General features: G+C 43.8%; 1 protein-coding gene across 2 annotated transcripts in view; it reads right to left on the bottom strand.

Moving 5' to 3' along the window:
* LOC134579525 (inositol-trisphosphate 3-kinase B-like) overlaps positions 1 to 19,485 on the bottom strand; it is an 81,097-nt gene extending 61,612 nt beyond the window's left edge. The window contains exons 1-2 of one of the 2 annotated variants that reach the window (XM_063438842.1): positions 19,365 to 19,485; positions 1,962 to 2,442 (exon numbers count right to left, since the gene is read on the bottom strand). In XM_063438842.1, coding sequence (XP_063294912.1) covers positions 1,962 to 2,282 — 321 coding nt within the window. In that variant the 5' untranslated portion in view covers positions 2,283 to 2,442; positions 19,365 to 19,485. The remainder of the gene's footprint in view (positions 1 to 1,961; positions 2,443 to 19,364) is intronic. The other variant, XM_063438843.1, reaches the window with a different exon arrangement.
* Positions 19,486 to 19,721: the final 236 nt, after the last annotated feature.

Raw genomic sequence — 19,721 nt, 5'->3', positions numbered from 1 at the left:
AAAGCTCTGCGCTAACAGGATATTCCAGGCCCGACTGGTATAGCGTCAGCTGCTGCTCTATTCATAGGGTCAATTGTAATCTAGATGGAATGGAAAATAAATTAAATGTCAACGTTAAACCCTCAAATCCCCCCTCCCTAAACCCCTCTAAACAAAGCATAAAAAATATGAAAAATGTAATGGATGTTATATGGTAAGAAAGCTAATATTCTCTACATCTGCACAGTGACAGTGATTCCTCCACAAAACAGCTCTCAGATACTTTCAAATACATGAAAAGAAAACTTCAAGGGGTTATTCACTAAATGGTGAATTATAAACTTAACACTGATAATGTACGTTGTAACTCAAATGATGTGAATTGTAACGATTCTGTCACTGAGTTGTGTTGGCAATTTAACCAGTTTAAAGTCAGAAGCAAGTTAGATACACTGCCTGTTATTTTCTAATGGTTTCACCGCAGTTTGAGATATAAAAGAATGTGACTGCACATAGCAGTAGATACCTGTGGCTATCCACACAAAACACGTTCAGACTTTGTTGGACATTTGCCCTCTCCAAAGGATGGGGATGTGTGTGTTTTTCCGTAATAAAGTTTTATTCGGACCCGGATTTAAAGGACCACTATAGGCACCCAGACCACTTCAGCTCAATGAAGTGGTCTGGGTGCCAGGTCCATCTAGGTTTAACCCTGTCTGCTGTAAACATAGCAGTTTCAGAGAAAATGCTATGTTTACAAATGGGTAAATCCAGCCTCTAGTGGCTGTCTCATTGACAGCCGCTAGAGGTGCCTCCGCGCTTCTCACTGTGATTTTCACAGTGAGAAGACGCCAGCGTCCATAGGAAAGCATTGAGAATGCTTTCCTATAAGACTGGCTGAATGCACGCGCGGCTCATGCCCACTATAGTGGTCCTTTAATCTGAATTTTCGGTGAGTGACGTTATTGTCCTATGTATTGGAGAAGTCTAACCTGCAGCAGAGACAGAGCCCCAGGACATGCGCATACAGAAAGGAATTAAGCGTCCGTTACGATAACTGCTTTGATAAAATGATTTTTATGATTTTACTGAAGTCCTCTGCTTACGAGCGACTGGAAAGTATTGAGTAATCTGACTAGTTTGGCTTAAATTCAACTGTTCAGTGTTCAAATCACCACTTACCAAATAAATACCTGTCTAATAGAGCGAAGTCTGCACAGGTCTGCACTCTCTGTGTGTTTGACTGAAGACAGGTACATGTCTGCACACTCCTCACATGAACACACAGATAGAAAAGAGACAATAATCTCCCCCCTATAGACAGGAGACACCTACTCATCCAGTAGCTCACAGTGAGAATCGATAATAGGGGATATTAAAAAAACGTGCACACATGAGATAAGTCACGCATTGAACTGTAAGGAAGACAGACAGGTTCTGCAAATGTGTTCCTGAATCACAGAGTGACACATAATAATAATCAGGGCAGTATAATTATACCAAGCGAATAATTTACTAAAGTATGAATTATAAATTAAAAGTAACATTTTAAATTTTAGGGCCATAAAAAACCTGAATACAAACCTGATTTGGAAATATTTTCAATTTTGGCCTTACATTTTTTATTTATTTTTAATTCCTGACAATTTAAATTTCACTGAATAACCCTGTAAGAGTCCTATTACAGTGCAAACTATGCTATATTTTTCCTTCTCCTTTCCTCAAAAAAGCTCAACTATCTGAGCAACCCACACACTGACTGCTAAGCTATAATTTTGTTTCTGACAATACCACAGTGTCCCTACCTGCTAATGTTCTCCCTATTGTCTAGTTAGCGAGAGAAAATTGCATCTTTTCCTCTCTGACAAACAAAGCCTGCCACCATAATGCTGCATTTCTTAACCCCTTGTCACAGAAACAAAATCACGTTGAAAAAAAATTTGTTCCTCCACATTACCACCAACGACCCAATGACTTCTCACCTTACGTAGAGTTTTGCGCTTTATCTGGAGGTCTTCTTCTTCACTGAATACCTGGTCACTTTCTGGAGAAGAATACGTAATTGATGAGCAGGTGGAAGTGCTCGAGATGGAGCGGTCCGAGGCTCTCACTGTGCTCTTTTTCACTTCATGTTCAGGAAGGTCATTTAAGCTTTCTCTCTGTACGGACCGGTGGTTCATCTTTCTGGTGTGACTTTGCCATTGTGTTTTAGAGACCTGCTCATGAGTTTCTATGCCCTTATCTGGTTCAAACTCTAGTTTCTGAAAGTCTTCTGTTATAGATGGCAACTTTGATGGTTCCATTTCTTCTGCGATGGACTGTTATTTTAACTCAGATTTTTAATCTATAATCTTAGATTGCTCTTGAATGGTCAGCCGCAAAATCTTTCTAGGTGCTCTTCCATTGGTCTGTCCCATAATGTGTGTCTCAGTCACAGCCACAGTCTCCCTGTCAATTTAATATCTGTAAAGGTAATTAATCCAGAATTAAATTAACAGTTTGTAATCACATTTTAATACATCTATAAAAAAATATACCTTGTATACCTAGGTATAACCTGAACAGAAACCCATGGAATGATGAACCTTACATTTTTGTACCATGAATTAAAGTGGCATGTAAACTCAGTTTCTCATTTAGACAATATATATACTTGCCTGGAGCAATTAAAGGTCTGGATGGATTATTGTAACGGAAGCCTCCATTACCCTGGCACCTGGGCTTTCTCCCTGTCGACTATAGGCAATGTTCTGATTTTTGAGAGGTGGGTATAGGGGAACAGTTGGAACTACTACTTCCCCGTATGGATTTGCCACATTCCCCAAGTTACTAAGAGACGATTACCCAACTTTCAATTGCTGGTCAGCTGGGTTAAAATGGTGGGGATTAAATGTATTGGATGCCCAGGTTGCATGTGCCTTTCCCTCTCACCCTTTCCTGTTTTCCTAGAAGAGCGTTATCCCATTATTCCAGCGACACTTCCAGACCAGTTCGAAGTGGCTGCCCTGTCACTCCTTTAAATTTCCGATGTGGTCCTTAGCCATTGTTATTGTCTGTCGTGACCATTCCTTGCAACCACAGTGCGCCATTTAGTTGTAATGTAATCTAAGCTTTTTAATGTAATTGGTTGCTGTCCCAAGTCCATACTGCTATTGGTTGACTTGGGCTTACTGTACTGTTTGGGAGGGGATTATGGTGGAGGACCTGAAGGGGAACTATGTGTTCCACTGTACCCCTATTGTATGTAAATGAGGATGTTGGGGGTATAAATAGATAAGCTGTTTTCAATAAAGGTCAGTTGTGTTTCCTCCTATGCTAAGTCTCGACTAGTATTTGGGTGGAAGGGGCGTTATGTCTCCAATCACTGCCATCTAGAGGGAGGCTGTCTGCATGTATTTTTTGCACAGAATTGACATTAGGAAGCCTGGAACAGAGTTCTGGGCTGCCTAAGTCAAGTGTGCCGGGGTGTAAGTAGACCCCACCTCATAAGTGCAAATATCTCTGTATTCTAAAAGCTGAAGTGATTATGGGAGTTGGAGTAACCCCTTAAAAGCATAATCCAGGCACACTAAGTGATGTGTCCAATGTGTGTGTTCGATCAGTAGTTTCCAAACCAGCGCTTAAAGGGTCACTCTAATCACTATCACCACTTCCCTTGTTTGATGTGGTTATGGAGCTCACAATCGGTATGTGTAGCAATTCAGTTTGAAACCCTGCACATACAGAGAAAGTGCACATTAAAAGTGCGCAAGGAGTTCCAGGCCGGCTAATGTGAATTCTGTGAATAGTGGGAATCTGTCACCAGCACACATAGCAGGCTGGAGACAGATAACTAATGGCGGAACGCCCCTCACGTGCCACACCTACCCCAAGTCCATCCTCAGGGCTAAGTTCTCCTGGCAGTGAGGGGGGAAATCAGGCTGTTTGTTTACTTTTTTCCTCATCTCCCACAACAAGTTGTACATTATATTTATTAAAATATATACCTGCACCGTGGTGTGACGCTGCACAGCAAAGGGATGAGGGGGATTAGCTGTCAGCTTTATGCAAGAGAAAGCTTACTGGAGAAAAAGGGAGAAAGGTTACTGGACTAAAGCTCATAAAATACACTGCTGTGTACATAAATCCGTGCTGTGTACATAAAGCCCTGCTGTTCAAGGATTTATGGGAAATGCCCAGCATCACAACGGAATGGCCATACCATATCCTGCTTAGGTGAGAATGAGCTCACTGAAAAAAACTGCTCAGCCTGGGGATTGGCAGCAAGTGTGGGGGTTTGCAGCAAGTGCAGGGACCTCAAATGCCATTTATTAGCCATTATTGTAAAATGATTGTATATATCGTTATTGTATTAGCTGAATAGTGTGAAAAAGGCATAATTCAGTTGTAACCTGGAGTGACCCCTTAGAGACCCTTATCAAAAGTAACAGAATCACCACATTTATCTATATATTGTGTTAGCCGAGTAGCTAGGAAATGCACCAGTAGATTTATGAGATAATACACTTACTAGTACATGATTAGCAGTACTTCACATGTAAACTGAAATAACTACAAATATGGCGATCCGTAATACCTAGGGTCTCTGCATAGTTTATTGTACTTTAAATCAAAGGGCTCAGCACAACAAAATCCTTAACATTAATATCAGACACTTAGGGTCTGTGAAAAACTATTAAACTAGCCTATCCTCATCGCCAATAGGCATTAACAAATCATAGCATCCTCTGCCAAAACAAAGATTGGCAAACGCACTTAAAGGGACACTATAGTCACCAGAACCCGTGAAAGCATTGGATTCGCTGAGATCATCAACATTGATAATCTTGGCCATTAAGGCGGGGCAAACTGCGGTGAGACCAGAGCGGTGAAGGAGGAAAGGTAAGTAAACTACTTTTTATCTCCAATCTGAGGGTGGCTGGGCACCATGTTTGTATTCCTAACACTATTATTATGTTCCTTTAATATGACAATTAATAGGATACACACAATTAAAATGTCATCCTTTTATTTTAGATTTCCGTGGTCCAAAAATATAATAATCCAGACAAGTGAAACACACCTACCTACCTTCCTGGTACGTATTCATAAGTACCTTATTTTATGTATTGCACCATGGAAATAGGAGGAAGAATTGGGCTTATAGCTACAGTGTTTCCTCTATGTCCACCCAAGTACTTGTTAAGCGCATGCACATCTATGCCTTTTTAGCACAGATTAGCCAGGGGGTCATGAGCACACTTGAAACAGGTGGTAACACGTTTTGGAACACTAATGGATACCTACTAGGTATCCTTTCACACACACCACACTTTTTTTTTTATGCAACTAAAATGTAATTTAGAACAAGATAAATATATCGTATTTATACAGACTGACTTCTAAACACATTTATGGTAATTTAAAGACACATTACTGGGAGTATTATTTCTGTGGAGCTCTATCACACGAACAATACAAAGCTCCTAGAAAAAAGAGGGACAGAGGGTATTGGGCCTACAACATGGACTATCCCTCCTGTTAAGGGACATTTGGGAGGTATGATAAAACTGCTGGATTTCCTTTAAAGGGACACTATAGTCACCTGAACAACTTTAGCTTAATGAAGCAGTTTTGGTGTATAGAACATGCCCCTGCAGCCTCACTGCTCAATCCTCTGCCATTTAGGAGTTAAATTCCTGTGTTTATGAACCCTAGTCACACCTCCCTGCATGTGACTTGCACAGCCTTCCATAAACACTTCCTGTAAAGAGAGCCCTATTTAGGCTTTCTTTATTGTAAGTTCTGTTTAATTAAGATTTTATTATCCCCCTGCTATGTTAATAGCTTTCTAGACCATGCAAGAGCCTCCTGTATGTGATCAAAGTTCAATTTAGAGATTGAGATACAATTATTTAAGGTAAATGACATCTGTTTGAAAGTGAAACCAGTTTTTTTTTTCATGCAGGCTCTGTCAATCATAGCCAGGGGAGGTGTGGCTAGGGCTGCATAAACAGAAACAACGTGATTTAACTCCTAAATGACAGGGAATTGAGCAGTGAAATTGCAGGGGAATGATCTATACACTAAAACTGCTTTATTTAGCTAAAGTAATTTAGGTGACTATAGTGTTCCTTTAAGTCTATTCCATCAGCCTGACTGTGGACTAAAAAAAAAGGCCAATGTCTTTAGCAATAGTGTTGTAACATTTTCCAGCCTCCTGAAAAGACAACTTTTTTCTGTTACCCTCATAAATTTTTTCAGCAGTGCATGATTCACTTCATAAACCTGTATCCTGAAGAACAGACTGTGACTTTGACAACCAAACGACTGTGTGCGTGCTTTATAAGGAAAGGCCTACAAACGCAGATTTAATTGCCATCATGTTGATGACAACATCAGATTCATATTACTTTCATAATATATACGATTACTTCAGAGCTTTATAATACTGTTTTAGTACTTGTTTAATAAACATGTAAAAATAATGATTGTTTTTTTTTTCAGTGTTTTCATGTTTAATAATATTTTGTTTATTATTACGATTAGATCGTATTATGGTTAAATGAATATTGCTAACTGTGAAGAGAACATCCGTTTTTTCCCTTACATCGTAATAAAGATCATTTGGGGTGACACTTAAAAAATTTACAATTTCATAATCAGCTCTGTTTATCAAGGCATAGATTGTTAAAAAAAAAAAGAAGAAGAAAAATGAAATTGAGGGGGGGCGGGGCCTGGCCGCCAAGCTGTAAAGACGTGCCTTGCATGAGCTCCTCATAGCATTTGGCAAAAAAGCGATTTTTAGCCTAAATAAATCGGAGACAAACCCTGCTACAACCTTCCCTGCCTCTGAACCGATCAGCAAGGAACCACCAAGGGCAGAAGCTTGACCGAAACCGACGAGCGGCACACTCCGAACCATGCGGCCCTCTGACTGCCGGGCGGGAGGGACGGCCGACCTCCCAGCTCTGAGAGGCACAGGGGCATACATAGTGGAGCAGGCAACCCGTTACCCCCCCCCCCCTTTGGACCGGCGGGGGTAATCCCAGTCCAGCCCTAGGAGACCTCTCAGACCCACAGCACAGGGGGGACGGAGGGGCTACATTTATGGGCACATCTACTGACTCAGCCAACATGGCGGATGCCACGAGGCAACCTGACAATGCAGCAGTAATGGCAGACATCGAGATTAGACTGGACAGAGCCTTCGCAACATTCTGGCGCAACCTGGAGGAGAAAATGCAGCTCTCTGCCCAACAGCAAGTAAACAAATGCTCTCTCCCACCGCCGCCGCTAACCAAACGACAGATGCATGCAGTCCCAACACGGATGAAGGGCCCAAAATGGCGGGATGTCCCCATCGCACTGGCGGAGAACAGCCACTTAGCGCAGCCTGGGAACGCTGTAACACTGGGAGCCACCGCGATGACCCACTGCACTGGTGCAGGGACAAAACAGATACTCACCCCTCCAGGTACTACCGCTCCAATGCCACGGCTATGCCAGCTTCCCGCCACTCTCCTAGGTCGGGGTCCCTCCTGGGACACACACCAGGTAGCCGTCCATACACCCTAGGGGGCACCGGAGTAACAGGACCCCTGGGGGCAAGAGGTCTAGCCACGGGCAGTAGGCGGGCCAATATACACAGGGCGCTGGCCCCCTTTCAAGCCCGGAGCCATGTTCGGGGGAGACAGCAGCTGGAAGGCCTACTACACCTACACAGCACGTATAATGGCGGGCCGGAGGGGATGCAAGACAATCCAGAGATGGACCACTACGCACATGCCTGGACTGTCAGGGGCATAGGGTGAGCTGATCAGCAGACACCCAGAGCGGCACCGCGACAAGCTCCTAACCCTAGTGTTGAGAGAAGAGTCCCACCTGTGTGCCATGTGTTTCCCTTATGTTTCCATTGTGCTTCTCTTTGCCTCTCGTTCTTATTATATGTCTGCGAGAACATGACAAGTGTAACCTGTTAAATAAGTATACTGTATACCTTTCTCGAAACTGCAATATCACATACCTTCTCATAACTTTAAGCGTTACTAATAATCTCATAAGTCTACCTAGCCTAGCATTTATAAAGAAAAGTTAATTTGTTTAGTGTGAAATTTAAGTAAATAATGCACAATGTACCAATACCACAGATGAAAAGAAAAAGCCTAAATACTATATGTTCTGACAAAACCAAGCAAAGTAAAATCTTAATGTTGATACTGCTTTTATATTAAGCTTTATGCGCTCAAGCTACCCTCGTCTGAGTGCTAGCATGATGTGAAACCATTTACCCACCGCTTAGGCAGACAAGTGAGATGTATATCGCCACTCGTTCATCAGCCTAGCGAGAGCTAACTAGTATAATCTTGAACATAGATTGTATGCTCAAACCTTGTTCTCCTCCTTTGTCTCTCTACCAACTTTTCCATGACATGTACATTTTAATAAGCATAACTTTCAACAATTCGCACACTGTTAATGTCGATTGCATGTACTAGTACGCATACCTACTCACAAAAAATGTGCAGATTAAACCTGTCATGACAATGTCTACGTTGATATACCTGTGACTGCTGTCGTGGCATAACAGGCTTGCTTGTAACAAAAATAAAGAATAAAAAAAAATAAAAAAATGAAATTGAGTGAAAAGAGACTAAATTTAGAAAATGTGAGGGAGGAGACCATGGGAAGGAAGAGCAATTAAGGTGGATATAAGAAAGGGAGGCTGCGTTTTGGAAGGAGTGCGACGATAAGGAGTAAACTAAGACAGCTTCAGAAATGGTTGCTAGGAAGGGAGCAGAAGAAATAAACCGCACAGATGTTGTTAAAGAAAACACAACACTGGAAAAAAGGGAGTGCGTTAAAGCAAATTGGGTGCGTGCACAAGATAATCCAACTAGGAGAGACAATACATTAACTCAAATATTTTATGAAGACAGAAAATAGACAACTTTTTCATAGTTTAGTCTTTAAGAAAGTCTTAAGAAAAGCAGAGTAATCATGAAAATTACAGTTATAAATTTATGGGGGGGGGGGATCTACCTTTCTGCACCCCTAGGTTAGCCTAACCAATTGTACTCTTTACGAGGTTTGCGTCTAAAAATCTATAATACTGGGCAGTATTGAAATAGGCTCAAAACCTTAAAAGGTGAAATCTGTGCACCTTACGTTGCCAGTTTTTAATTTCACCACCCCTTTCAATGTCTCAGATCTTTCGTCTAATTATGGTTGGGACACAGAACGCTGAGAAGAGCAGAGGTTCCCACATATACATGGGTATTTAGACATCACACTAAGCCTGGTAAATCCAAGGCCAACGGCAATGATAACATTTTCCGGACATGAGAGGGCGGGAGGACGGCTATTCAGAGCTGGGAATGCTGAGATTTAAGAGGACAATACCATAAAATTTGGCACACGTAAAGCTGGATTCGGAATCTGCCATGTAAATATGAGAGGTGTGATGTTTGCAGGTAGAAAGGAATGGACTTAGAGGTATCTGCATTGAATTAGGACACTGCTGGCTAACCCTGGTATGGTAGATCTTTCTAGCTAGTTGGACGCCAAATAAAATATGAATCCCAAAAGATTAAAATGTTAAAGCTAAAGGGGAACCATCATGCTACATACATTTTTAACACTGAATATAACATAAAAAATTACCTAGAACTTGTGTTAACTTTTTTGTAAATGATGCACCATTGTCTATAAAATTTATATAACAGATTAAGTAAATTACGTCTTAATCCAGTTAAATCCAGACACAGCAAGGAAACGTTGGCCAAACACACGTTCAGAAAAGCTACCGTGCATCAGGTCCAGAGATGACCAAACTCCAGTATCGTTAAATAGCAGAAGGAAAGCCTGGACACAGATCTAAAATGCAGGCAGATTTATTGGATGAAGAGCAACAACAATTCGGCTCCAAACTCTTCTCATTTTCCTCAACACTGACTTCTAGGTTACAACAATGATACAGTGAGCCAACACGGTGGCACTCAGTTGCAATACAGTGAGGTCTGGATTATTCCATTTACTTTTTACTTCACACAAAAAAAAATACATTTTTGTTAAATATAGAAGATACGTAAACACAACATTAAAAATAATGAAAAGAGACAGTTCCCCTTTTAACGCCATCACTGATCTAAGGAGATCTGGAAAGGAATGACCTTAGAGTCTCAATGTGAGTATTTTCACTATCATTAGATCCACCATTTTTACTATGCAATCCTGACATAATGTACATAGGCCCTAAAGAAAAATACAGTTTATGGTAAGGCGTCTTTAGAGTAAGACATTTACATGTTATTTCAAAATCATGATTCGGGCATACCAAAGTTCCATGAGTACAACATTTTAGGAACGTCATTCTAAGCCCTTAAATAAATTGAACACCAAGCCCTTCAGCTGCAGCAGAGGTTTTCTGCAGACCATGCACTAGTGGTGTTGCCGGGAAGGAATGTGATTAATGTTCTACAAATGGTGGGAATGTCCCATGTTGGAAGGCTATTCATGACACCGTGACATAGATTGCATGGGAGGAAACTCTCTACTGGCTGAAACAATGCTACATTTTATTTATTTTTAAAATCCAGAAATCCCTAATTAAACATCTGCTAAATGCAACTAGATCAAGACAAACATCCTCTTCATCGGTCCCACAGCAGGTACACATGGGCTGAAGATAAACAGAACAAAGAGGAACTTCCTGCCATTATAAATGGCTTTGTAGAACAAAATACAAAAACCAGTTGGTTCTGGATGGATTATTTATCAGGACGGTTTACCTAGGGCATGACTATAGGTTATACAAATTATGGTGAACTCACCTCCACGTACCAACTAATGGGGGTGTTATTTAGATTCTTCCATTTGTTTCTTGTTTTTCTTATTTCATACTCTCTCCCAACCTATTACTGATTGCCGTTTATTCAGCAAAATAACCATATTTGCTGCATATACAGGTAAGTTGTCAAACCGTACTATATGCAATTCGACTACTTACCGTGAGTTAGCACCAGGACACTCCTGGAACCATAACTACTACAGGGAGCTGTAGTGGTTCTAGTGCCGAGATAGGCAACCACGGCACTCCAGATGTTTTGGACTACATGCCCCATAATGCTGGCAAAGCACCATACCTTTGAAAGAACCATACCTTAGAAACTAGTACATCAAGAGGTGCTGTAGTACTGACTATGATATGTTAACGGGAGAGTCCATGCCAGTTGTGCACAATGTCGTGCAGTCAAGGAAGAAAGAATTAGAATTACAAAACATTGAGAATTAGGGGGGAAAGGTTCAGCAGGACAGAAAATGCCACGTTTCAGAGAAACAGGACGATGGTTTATTTAAAGGATCAGCAGGGCAAAATCTAGTATAATGAAGGGATCAGCAGTACACAACAAGGTACTTTCAGAAAACAGAAGGTCAGCAGCACAGAACAGAGTGTTTAGGGACAGAAAGTCATCCTAATAACAGGTTATATTAAAAAATGCGAGAAAACAAAGCAAATTCTGCGAATAAAAGATCATGGCGCATTAATGGAAGAAAGGATCAGCAATGCATCGATGGGAGAAAGGACACGGAGTACAGCGTCTGGGATATACTGAAAAGAGAGATCAGCTGTAAATTAAGAGAAAGAAAATAAACAGTATAGAACATGGAACATTAACACACAGAGTACAGAACATGATGGCTTCTGGAAGAGGCTCATGGATAGAGAACCTGGAACTTGCAGGCGAGAGGGATCAGAAGGAGCTTTAAGATTTAAAGTATAGATGTAGAAAGTTCTAGTGAATTATTGTGATTAAAGAACACGTTTACATAGTGCTGTCCCCGTGGCACCTGCTTCTAGACTTAGCCCATGTATTTTATATAGAATGCAACAGATGGCTCTAAGATGTAGTCCATGTATTTTATATATAATGCTACTGATGCACTAGGGCAGGGGTGTGCCAAAATGTAGGTCCCCAGATATTGATGAACTACAACTCCCATGATGCCTAGCATGCCTTCAGAATGACAAAGAATCATGGATGCAGTAGTTTTAAAAACATCTAGGGATCTACCTTTTGGGCACCCCTGTACTAGGGGCTGCACTCAAATCAAGCTGATGTTGGAAATAATTTGAAAATTTTGGCAGAATTTCAGACAATGAAAAAAGTAACTGTAAAAGTAACTGCTCAATAGTGATGTCCCGAACTGTTCGCCAGGAACCGTTCGCCGGCAAACATAGTTTGTTCGCGGCGAACGCAGCGGGCGAACATATGCGATGGTCGGTCCGCCCCCTATTCGTCATGGAGGTCGGAGGGTCCGGGAGGGAGGGTCTGCTGCTGATTGGCTGGAATGTGTCTGCTGTCTGTGAGGTACAGGGTCAAAGTTTACTAAATGATGACGAATAGGGGGCGGACCGACCATCGCATATGTTCGCCGGCGAACGGTTCCTAGCGAACAGGTCGGGACATCACTACTGCTCAATGATAACTGGTGATGTGACTTACTCTTTAGAACCTACAGATGATAGACCCAACTGTGGCGGAACCCACTTCGCCACTGGACATTGGAGGGGCCTGGCTGCCTGCCTCTTACCTGCTGACTATGGCCCCTGGAAAATTGGTACACTTAAAGATTTATATTTGGGCATATTGTACTGTATATTGCTGCTACTGGCCCTTTTAACAGCATCTATGGACACATTGGGACTTTTGGGACTACTGTCCCTTTAAGACTGTGAAGCATGTTCTAGTGTGCTGCCTGTAATATTATATATGTATTTATAGATGTGTTAAGTGTATCCTGGGTGATTTGTATGCAACATTCATCTGATTGTTCGGTAGAATCACTCCATTCAGTATATTGAGTGAAACTACCGAACAACCAGACCACCCAGGAATGAGTGTGCCTCCAATTACCGTTTGCAACAATGTTGCAAACAGGTAATTGGCAATCAGTGCAGTGTGGTCTTTGTCCTCTGGGTGGCCGCCATTCGGGAAACAAACACGTGGCGGCGGCCATCTTAAACTACCGAACAGCGGTGTTTTGCCGTCGAGTGTCTGGAACTAAAATCGGACACTTGACTAGGCAAACACCGCTGAGACCTCCATACTTCCAGAAATTCGTATGGAAACTACCGAATGACCCGCCGTTCGGTAGAAAGAGCCCCATAAACAAGGGAATTCATTCAAACCCTCTCCAGGCTCTATAACACAGGCAATTCGCCTGTTTTCATTCCCTTGTTTGTGACCGACCGCAGGGCCAAAATGCATGGAACTGTTTTCGGATACTTTACCCATGCGGTCGGTCAAATCTTTGGAACCCCATATCTCACGAACCATTCATCCGAATTACTTGAATTTTGGATATGTTGTCCCCCTGAATAAGGGCTATCCAGCGATGCTGGATTTAAAGGTGTACCCCCGGGTTTTGGGGTACATCCAGAACTTGGCTGAAAAAGTGTACCGGATAATTGGGTTTAATGTTATCTGAGGGGAGGGGATGTGTGGGCTGAACCATGTATGTGATTGGTTATTTTATGCCTCCCCCTGGGTGTGGCCTGTATGTGTATTATTGTAATAAAAGCCAGGCTGGATGAGACAGTCCGGAGTTCCTGTTTTACCCTCAAAGTGATGTGTCGTCTCATTATTGGGGGGAAGGATTTATGGCATGCTGTTCCAGTTGACTGCTAGGAGTACAAGCCTATTCGTATGGTTCCTATTCAATGGTCTACGGCATTCATATGCTTGGGAGAATTTAAAAGGTTTCCCGGATTCGGTGATTGTGGTGTCTGCCAGAGTGCTTGGAGTCCTCAGGAAGCACTAGAACCTCATATTAACGGAGGTACCAAGTCGGGGTGCCAGGCGATCCGTTACATTGGTGGCAAGCGGTGGGATGGCGTCCTAGTGTGAGGTAAAGCAGCTCAGAGACACTGTTTGGATTTACAAATTGAGGGCAACGCTAGCAGTCGTGCAGCGCCCCTGGGAGCAGACAAGTATGGAAGGTTCTGGCTCTGGAGATGATTGGCTGGCCGAGGTGAGGCAGCGAGTGGCCGAGTATGGGGATGATATACCCATGGAGACACGCCGGGTGATCTGGAACCAGGTCATGGCTGAGCGAAACACAAGGCTGGACCGAGAATTCCGGTTGGCGAAAGAGAGGAAGTATGCTCAGCAGCAGGAGCGTTACAGCAGCCGAGTAGAGGCTGCATCCGAGGAGGTTAGCCGTCTTTCCCTGAGGCGGCGGGAGGAACCCGAAGTGGGGGTCCTCATAGACTGGTCCTGTGAGGAACCACAACAGGCAGGTAGAGATGGGACCAAGGTCTCTCCACCGGGATGCTGGGCAACCGGCCCAGATCCCCAGCAGCAGCCAGAGTTGCCAGGTGGGGAAGCAGGTGGCCCTTACTCACAAATGTTGAGGGGCCTCACGGGTTGGTCCTGGGAAGACCCACAGATGGCAGGTGGAGATGGGACTGCAGTCTCTCTACCGGCCCTACAGGGATGCTGGGCAGTCGGCCCAGATCCCCAGCGGCAGTGTGAAGTGCAGGGAGAGGAGAGCAGCGTCCTCCCTCCCCAGCGGCAGGCTGAGTTACAGGGGGCAGAGGTAGTTGGTCCTACCCCCCAGCAGCAGCGTGATTTTTTGGGAATAGAGAGCCCAGTCTCCGTTCCCCAGCAGCAGGACACTGAATTGGGAGGAGAGACAGTCGGTCTCCCTCCACAAAGACTGAAAGTAGGCATTGGAGAGGAGATTGTTACCACCTCTCCCCAGCGGCAGATCATCAATGGGCAGAGTGTTCTAATGGGAGAGGAGCTGGTTACCACCTCTCCCCAGCGGCAGCTTAATGTACCAGGGGGAGACTGTAAGCCCCACACCAGCACAGATGGGACCGTGGTCTCTGTGCCCAAGTTACAGGGAGCTGAAGGGGCCGTCCTCCCTCCCCAGTGGCAGTGTGATTTGTTGGGAATTGGGAGCCCAGTCTCCATTCCCCGGCAGCAGAGTGTCCAGCAGGGAAGAGAGAGCCCAGTCTCCTTTCCCCAGCAGCAGGACACTGTATTGGGAGTAGAGACAGTCGGTCTCCCTCCACAGAGTATAGAAGTATGTAGGGGAGAGGAGCTTGCTACCACCTCTCCCCAGCGGCGGATCAGTAAAGTGCAGGGAGAGGAGAGCAGCGTCCTCCCTCCCCAGCGGCAGCCTAACACACCAAGGGGAGACAGTAAGCCCCACACCAGCACAGATGGGACCGTGGTCTCTGTGCCCAAGCTACAGGGAACTGAAGGAGATGTCCTTGCTCCCCAGCGGCAGTCTACGGTTCAGGGAGAGGAGGTTGTTATTCCCTCTCCCCAGCGGCAGCACAGCTCACCAAGGGGAGACAGTAAGCCCCACAACAGCACAGATGGGACCGTGGTCTCTGTGCCCAAGTTACAGGGAGCTGAAGGAGCCGTCCTTGCTCCCCAGCGGCAGTCTACGGTTCAGGGAGAGGAGTTTGTCATCCCCTCTCCCCAGCGGCAGCTTAGCACACCAAGGGGAGACAGTAAACCCCACAACCGTGCAGATGGGACCGTAGTCTCTGCACCTACACCACTGGGGATAGGGACAGTCGGTCCTAGTCCACAACAGCCAGACAAAATATCGGAAGGGGAGACAGTCGTTTTTCCCCAACAACAGCTGTGTTCAACCAGGGGAGAGGACACCCTGGTTACTTTTTCCCCAAGCCTTGGACTTACAACTGGACACGAGTGGCAGGGGGCCATCTGGACAACTACCCCCTGTAAGGACAGCCAGCCGACTATCAGAGCCCCAGACCGACTGGAGGTCTGGAGTCTGGATAGTCTAAATGGGAAAGGGGAGAAATGTGGCGGAACCCACTTCGCCACTGGACATTGGAGGGGCCTGGCTGCCTGCCTCTTACCTGCTGACTATGGCCCCTGGAAAATTGGTACACTTAAAGATTTATATTTGGGCATATTGTACTGTATATTGCTGCTACTGGCCCTTTTAACAGCATCTATGGACACATTGGGACTTTTGGGACTACTGTCCCTTTAAGACTGTGAAGCATGTTCTAGTGTGCTGCCTGTAATATTATATATGTATTTATAGATGTGTTAAGTGTATCCTGGGTGATTTGTATGCAACATTCATCTGATTGTTCGGTAGAATCACTCCATTCAGTATATTGAGTGAAACTACCGAACAACCAGACCACCCAGGAATGAGTGTGCCTCCAATTACCGTTTGCAACAATGTTGCAAACAGGTAATTGGCAATCAGTGCAGTGTGGTCTTTGTCCTCTGGGTGGCCGCCATTCGGGAAACAAACACGTGGCGGCGGCCATCTTAAACTACCGAACAGCGGTGTTTTGCCGTCGAGTGTCTGGAACTAAAATCGGACACTTGACTAGGCAAACACCGCTGAGACCTCCATACTTCCAGAAATTCGTATGGAAACTACCGAATGACCCGCCGTTCGGTAGAAAGAGCCCCATAAACAAGGGAATTCATTCAAACCCTCTCCAGGCTCTATAACACAGGCAATTCGCCTGTTTTCATTCCCTTGTTTGTGACCGACCGCAGGGCCAAAATGCATGGAACTGTTTTCGGATACTTTACCCATGCGGTCGGTCAAATCTTTGGAACCCCATATCTCACGAACCATTCATCCGAATTACTTGAATTTTGGATATGTTGTCCCCCTGAATAAGGGCTATCCAGCGATGCTGGATTTAAAGGTGTACCCCCGGGTTTTGGGGTACATCCAGAACTTGGCTGAAAAAGTGTACCGGATAATTGGGTTTAATGTTATCTGAGGGGAGGGGATGTGTGGGCTGAACCATGTATGTGATTGGTTATTTTATGCCTCCCCCTGGGTGTGGCCTGTATGTGTATTATTGTAATAAAAGCCAGGCTGGATGAGACAGTCCGGAGTTCCTGTTTTACCCTCAAAGTGATGTGTCGTCTCATTATTGGGGGGAAGGATTTATGGCATGCTGTTCCAGTTGACTGCTAGGAGTACAAGCCTATTCGTATGGTTCCTATTCAATGGTCTACGGCATTCATATGCTTGGGAGAATTTAAAAGGTTTCCCGGATTCGGTGATTGTGGTGTCTGCCAGAGTGCTTGGAGTCCTCAGGAAGCACTAGAACCTCATATTAACGGAGGTACCAAGTCGGGGTGCCAGGCGATCCGTTACACCAACCGTCCTAAGGAAAATGCCTCCTTAGTGTGTGAAATTCATCCTCTCAGAAAGGATGCAACGTGTTATAGAAAAGGATGTAGCGCTGTAACTGTCCATTGCTGGACGCAGTTAAGTCTGGGGTTAAGTGTACTTCAAGGTAGAACAGGTATACTAGGTGCAGGCATGTTTAAGCTGTTTTTTAACAAATATTCCAAGCAATAGTGCAAAAATCCGATATGTTTAGTTAACATTTCTGCTATGGCGCGTGCCATGTTAGTAGTTTGTTTAGGGCAGCTTTTGCGCTGTACATACCTCTTCAGCTTGCTGGGGCAAAAATATCCCACCCAATTATCTCACATAGGCTTCATATGAAGATGTATGGTTACCTCCAATTTTGAGGGGGTGGACAGAGGCAAGATAATAACAATTTGGATCTAAGGGGCGATTGTTTTTGTTTAAGTTTATTTATGTAAGGTTTATTTATTCAATTTAGTTATGGTTATATGCAATGCCTCTCCAACCCTTTAAATAAAAGGTCCGGCCATTATGTCCATTTACAGTCTCATTGTGTATTTTTGTGTATATCTTTATTTTGCTTCACATTATTTTGTTTATAATTTGTGATATATTGTCCATGTGAATTAGCTGAATTAGCAGTTCCATAGGGATTCCCCCTTCGTTTACTTCCTGTAACATGTGAATTCTGAGTATTGCAGGCCAGCATACTGTAGGACAGAACTTTTGAGGAAAACATGGTGGATCTGACCTGCCTAGCAGAAATTAAAGTAGGAATGGAAAATTAATTGCTTTATATTGCTCGGCCTGGTAATCTAGAACTTGCAATACGGAGGTTCTGAAATACGGAACCGGCCTCATACGGATAAGGCAAACTGATACACAGAATTCTGTAAGTGTGTGAGGTAACCATGGCAAAGTACACAACGGAACAATTGATTCGGTAATCTAAACCTCTCCATTCAACATACAGGGGTTTGTTCATTAAACGGTGAATTGTGCAGAACTGAAAACGGAAACGTTAGGCTAAAATAGGCACAAACAAAAACCCCAAACAGCTGAACTGAAGACGAACAACACTGCACGGCTTAATTATTATAAGCATTAACTTTCTAATTCGCTTTTGGGGAGTTCCTTTTTCTCACAGAAAAAAAAAAAATCTAAAAAAAAAAAATGTCATCCAAAAGTTCCTGAAACACCTTTACTGGGTGTAGCTATATGACTTAAAAATAACTTCTCTTCTGCCGGGGCCACATGTGTCCAGGTGTGTCCCAAATTTCCCCTGAAGCTCAGACTTTTGGGACATTTTATTCACAAACATCTGCAGTTGCCAGTGCTAGTGATCCATGCCTATATCAGGCATAGACAACTTCAGCACTCCAGATGTTCTGGACTACATCTCCCCGCATGCTTTGCCAGTATTGTGACTGTACTAGCATTATGGGAAATGTAGTCCGCAACATCTGCAATGCCAAAGTTTTCCCACCCATGTCCCACATGCATAGAACTACAAGAACAGACGGTGCCATCCTCTGCCCTACTAAGAGGCATATACACACCAAGAACAACTGACCTACGACATCAAATCAGCTGGGCACCTTCAAACTCCAAGAGGATAGAATGGGTATTAATAAGGGCAAAACAGGAGCTTTTATAAAGAAATAGATATTATACGTGTGTCAATGGTAAGGGCTCCCCATTTAGTACTTTCCCAACCCAAACATGTTTTTCATTATTGATAAGTTCTAATATCCTCAAAGTGCAACACTGACCCACTCATAGGCATACTTCACTACCATGACCCATGATGTCAGATTGTATCCCTGATTAACTTGTTAGTGAGTCACCCCATGACCTGCTTTTTATGGTCAGTATCTTCTTTACCTAGCAGGAACATCATAGTGTCCACCCAGAGAGGGGACCTTGTCTTGTTAGAATCCTGGCAGTAACACTGTATTAATAATCACCATCTCCTGACATTCTTTACTTTTTTACACTATACCTGTCCCCCTAGCCCAGGCTAGGCAGGCAATAGGCTAGTATGTGCCCATCTCTTGCTGGGTACTCCATTTGCAGACTCTGTAGAGGTGCCAGGCTCATTGCAAACTTTTCTCCGGAGACACCAATGGCAGTGAAAGCCTAACTAGAGGTTCTTCCATACTAAGCCCCATTTCTTACTCCTCTAAGTCCACCCATGCTTCTCTGCAACCCCTGCTTACCTCTGCTCCATTGTGCTCACTGCTTGCACTCTTTCTGGTCCCCTAGTTGGTTTTTTTTCTATTTTTTAACATAAATTCCATGTGATCTCAATGAGGCGGGGAGAGTCAGAAGGGGAGCGGCAATGGATAGGGGCACTGCACTGTAAGAGAGAGGTGTGCCTAAAATTCACTGGGAAATGTGAGATAAGTGCGCCCCCTGCAGGACAACGAGTAATATGCACAAAAGAAAATGTTAATTGCAAAGATTAACCACACTTTCAATTAAACTAATACTGCAACAATAAACAGAACATGAATTGTATCTAGTGCAGGGCACTGTGGAGCGTACATAGTTTTTTTTTTGTTTTTTTAAAATAG

The sequence above is a fragment of the Pelobates fuscus genome, chromosome 12 (assembly GCF_036172605.1).
Source record: "Pelobates fuscus isolate aPelFus1 chromosome 12, aPelFus1.pri, whole genome shotgun sequence".
Classification (NCBI taxonomy): domain Eukaryota; kingdom Metazoa; phylum Chordata; class Amphibia; order Anura; family Pelobatidae; genus Pelobates; species Pelobates fuscus.
The sequence above is the reverse complement of the archived record's forward strand: the minus strand, read 5'-3'. Positions and strand labels throughout refer to the sequence as shown.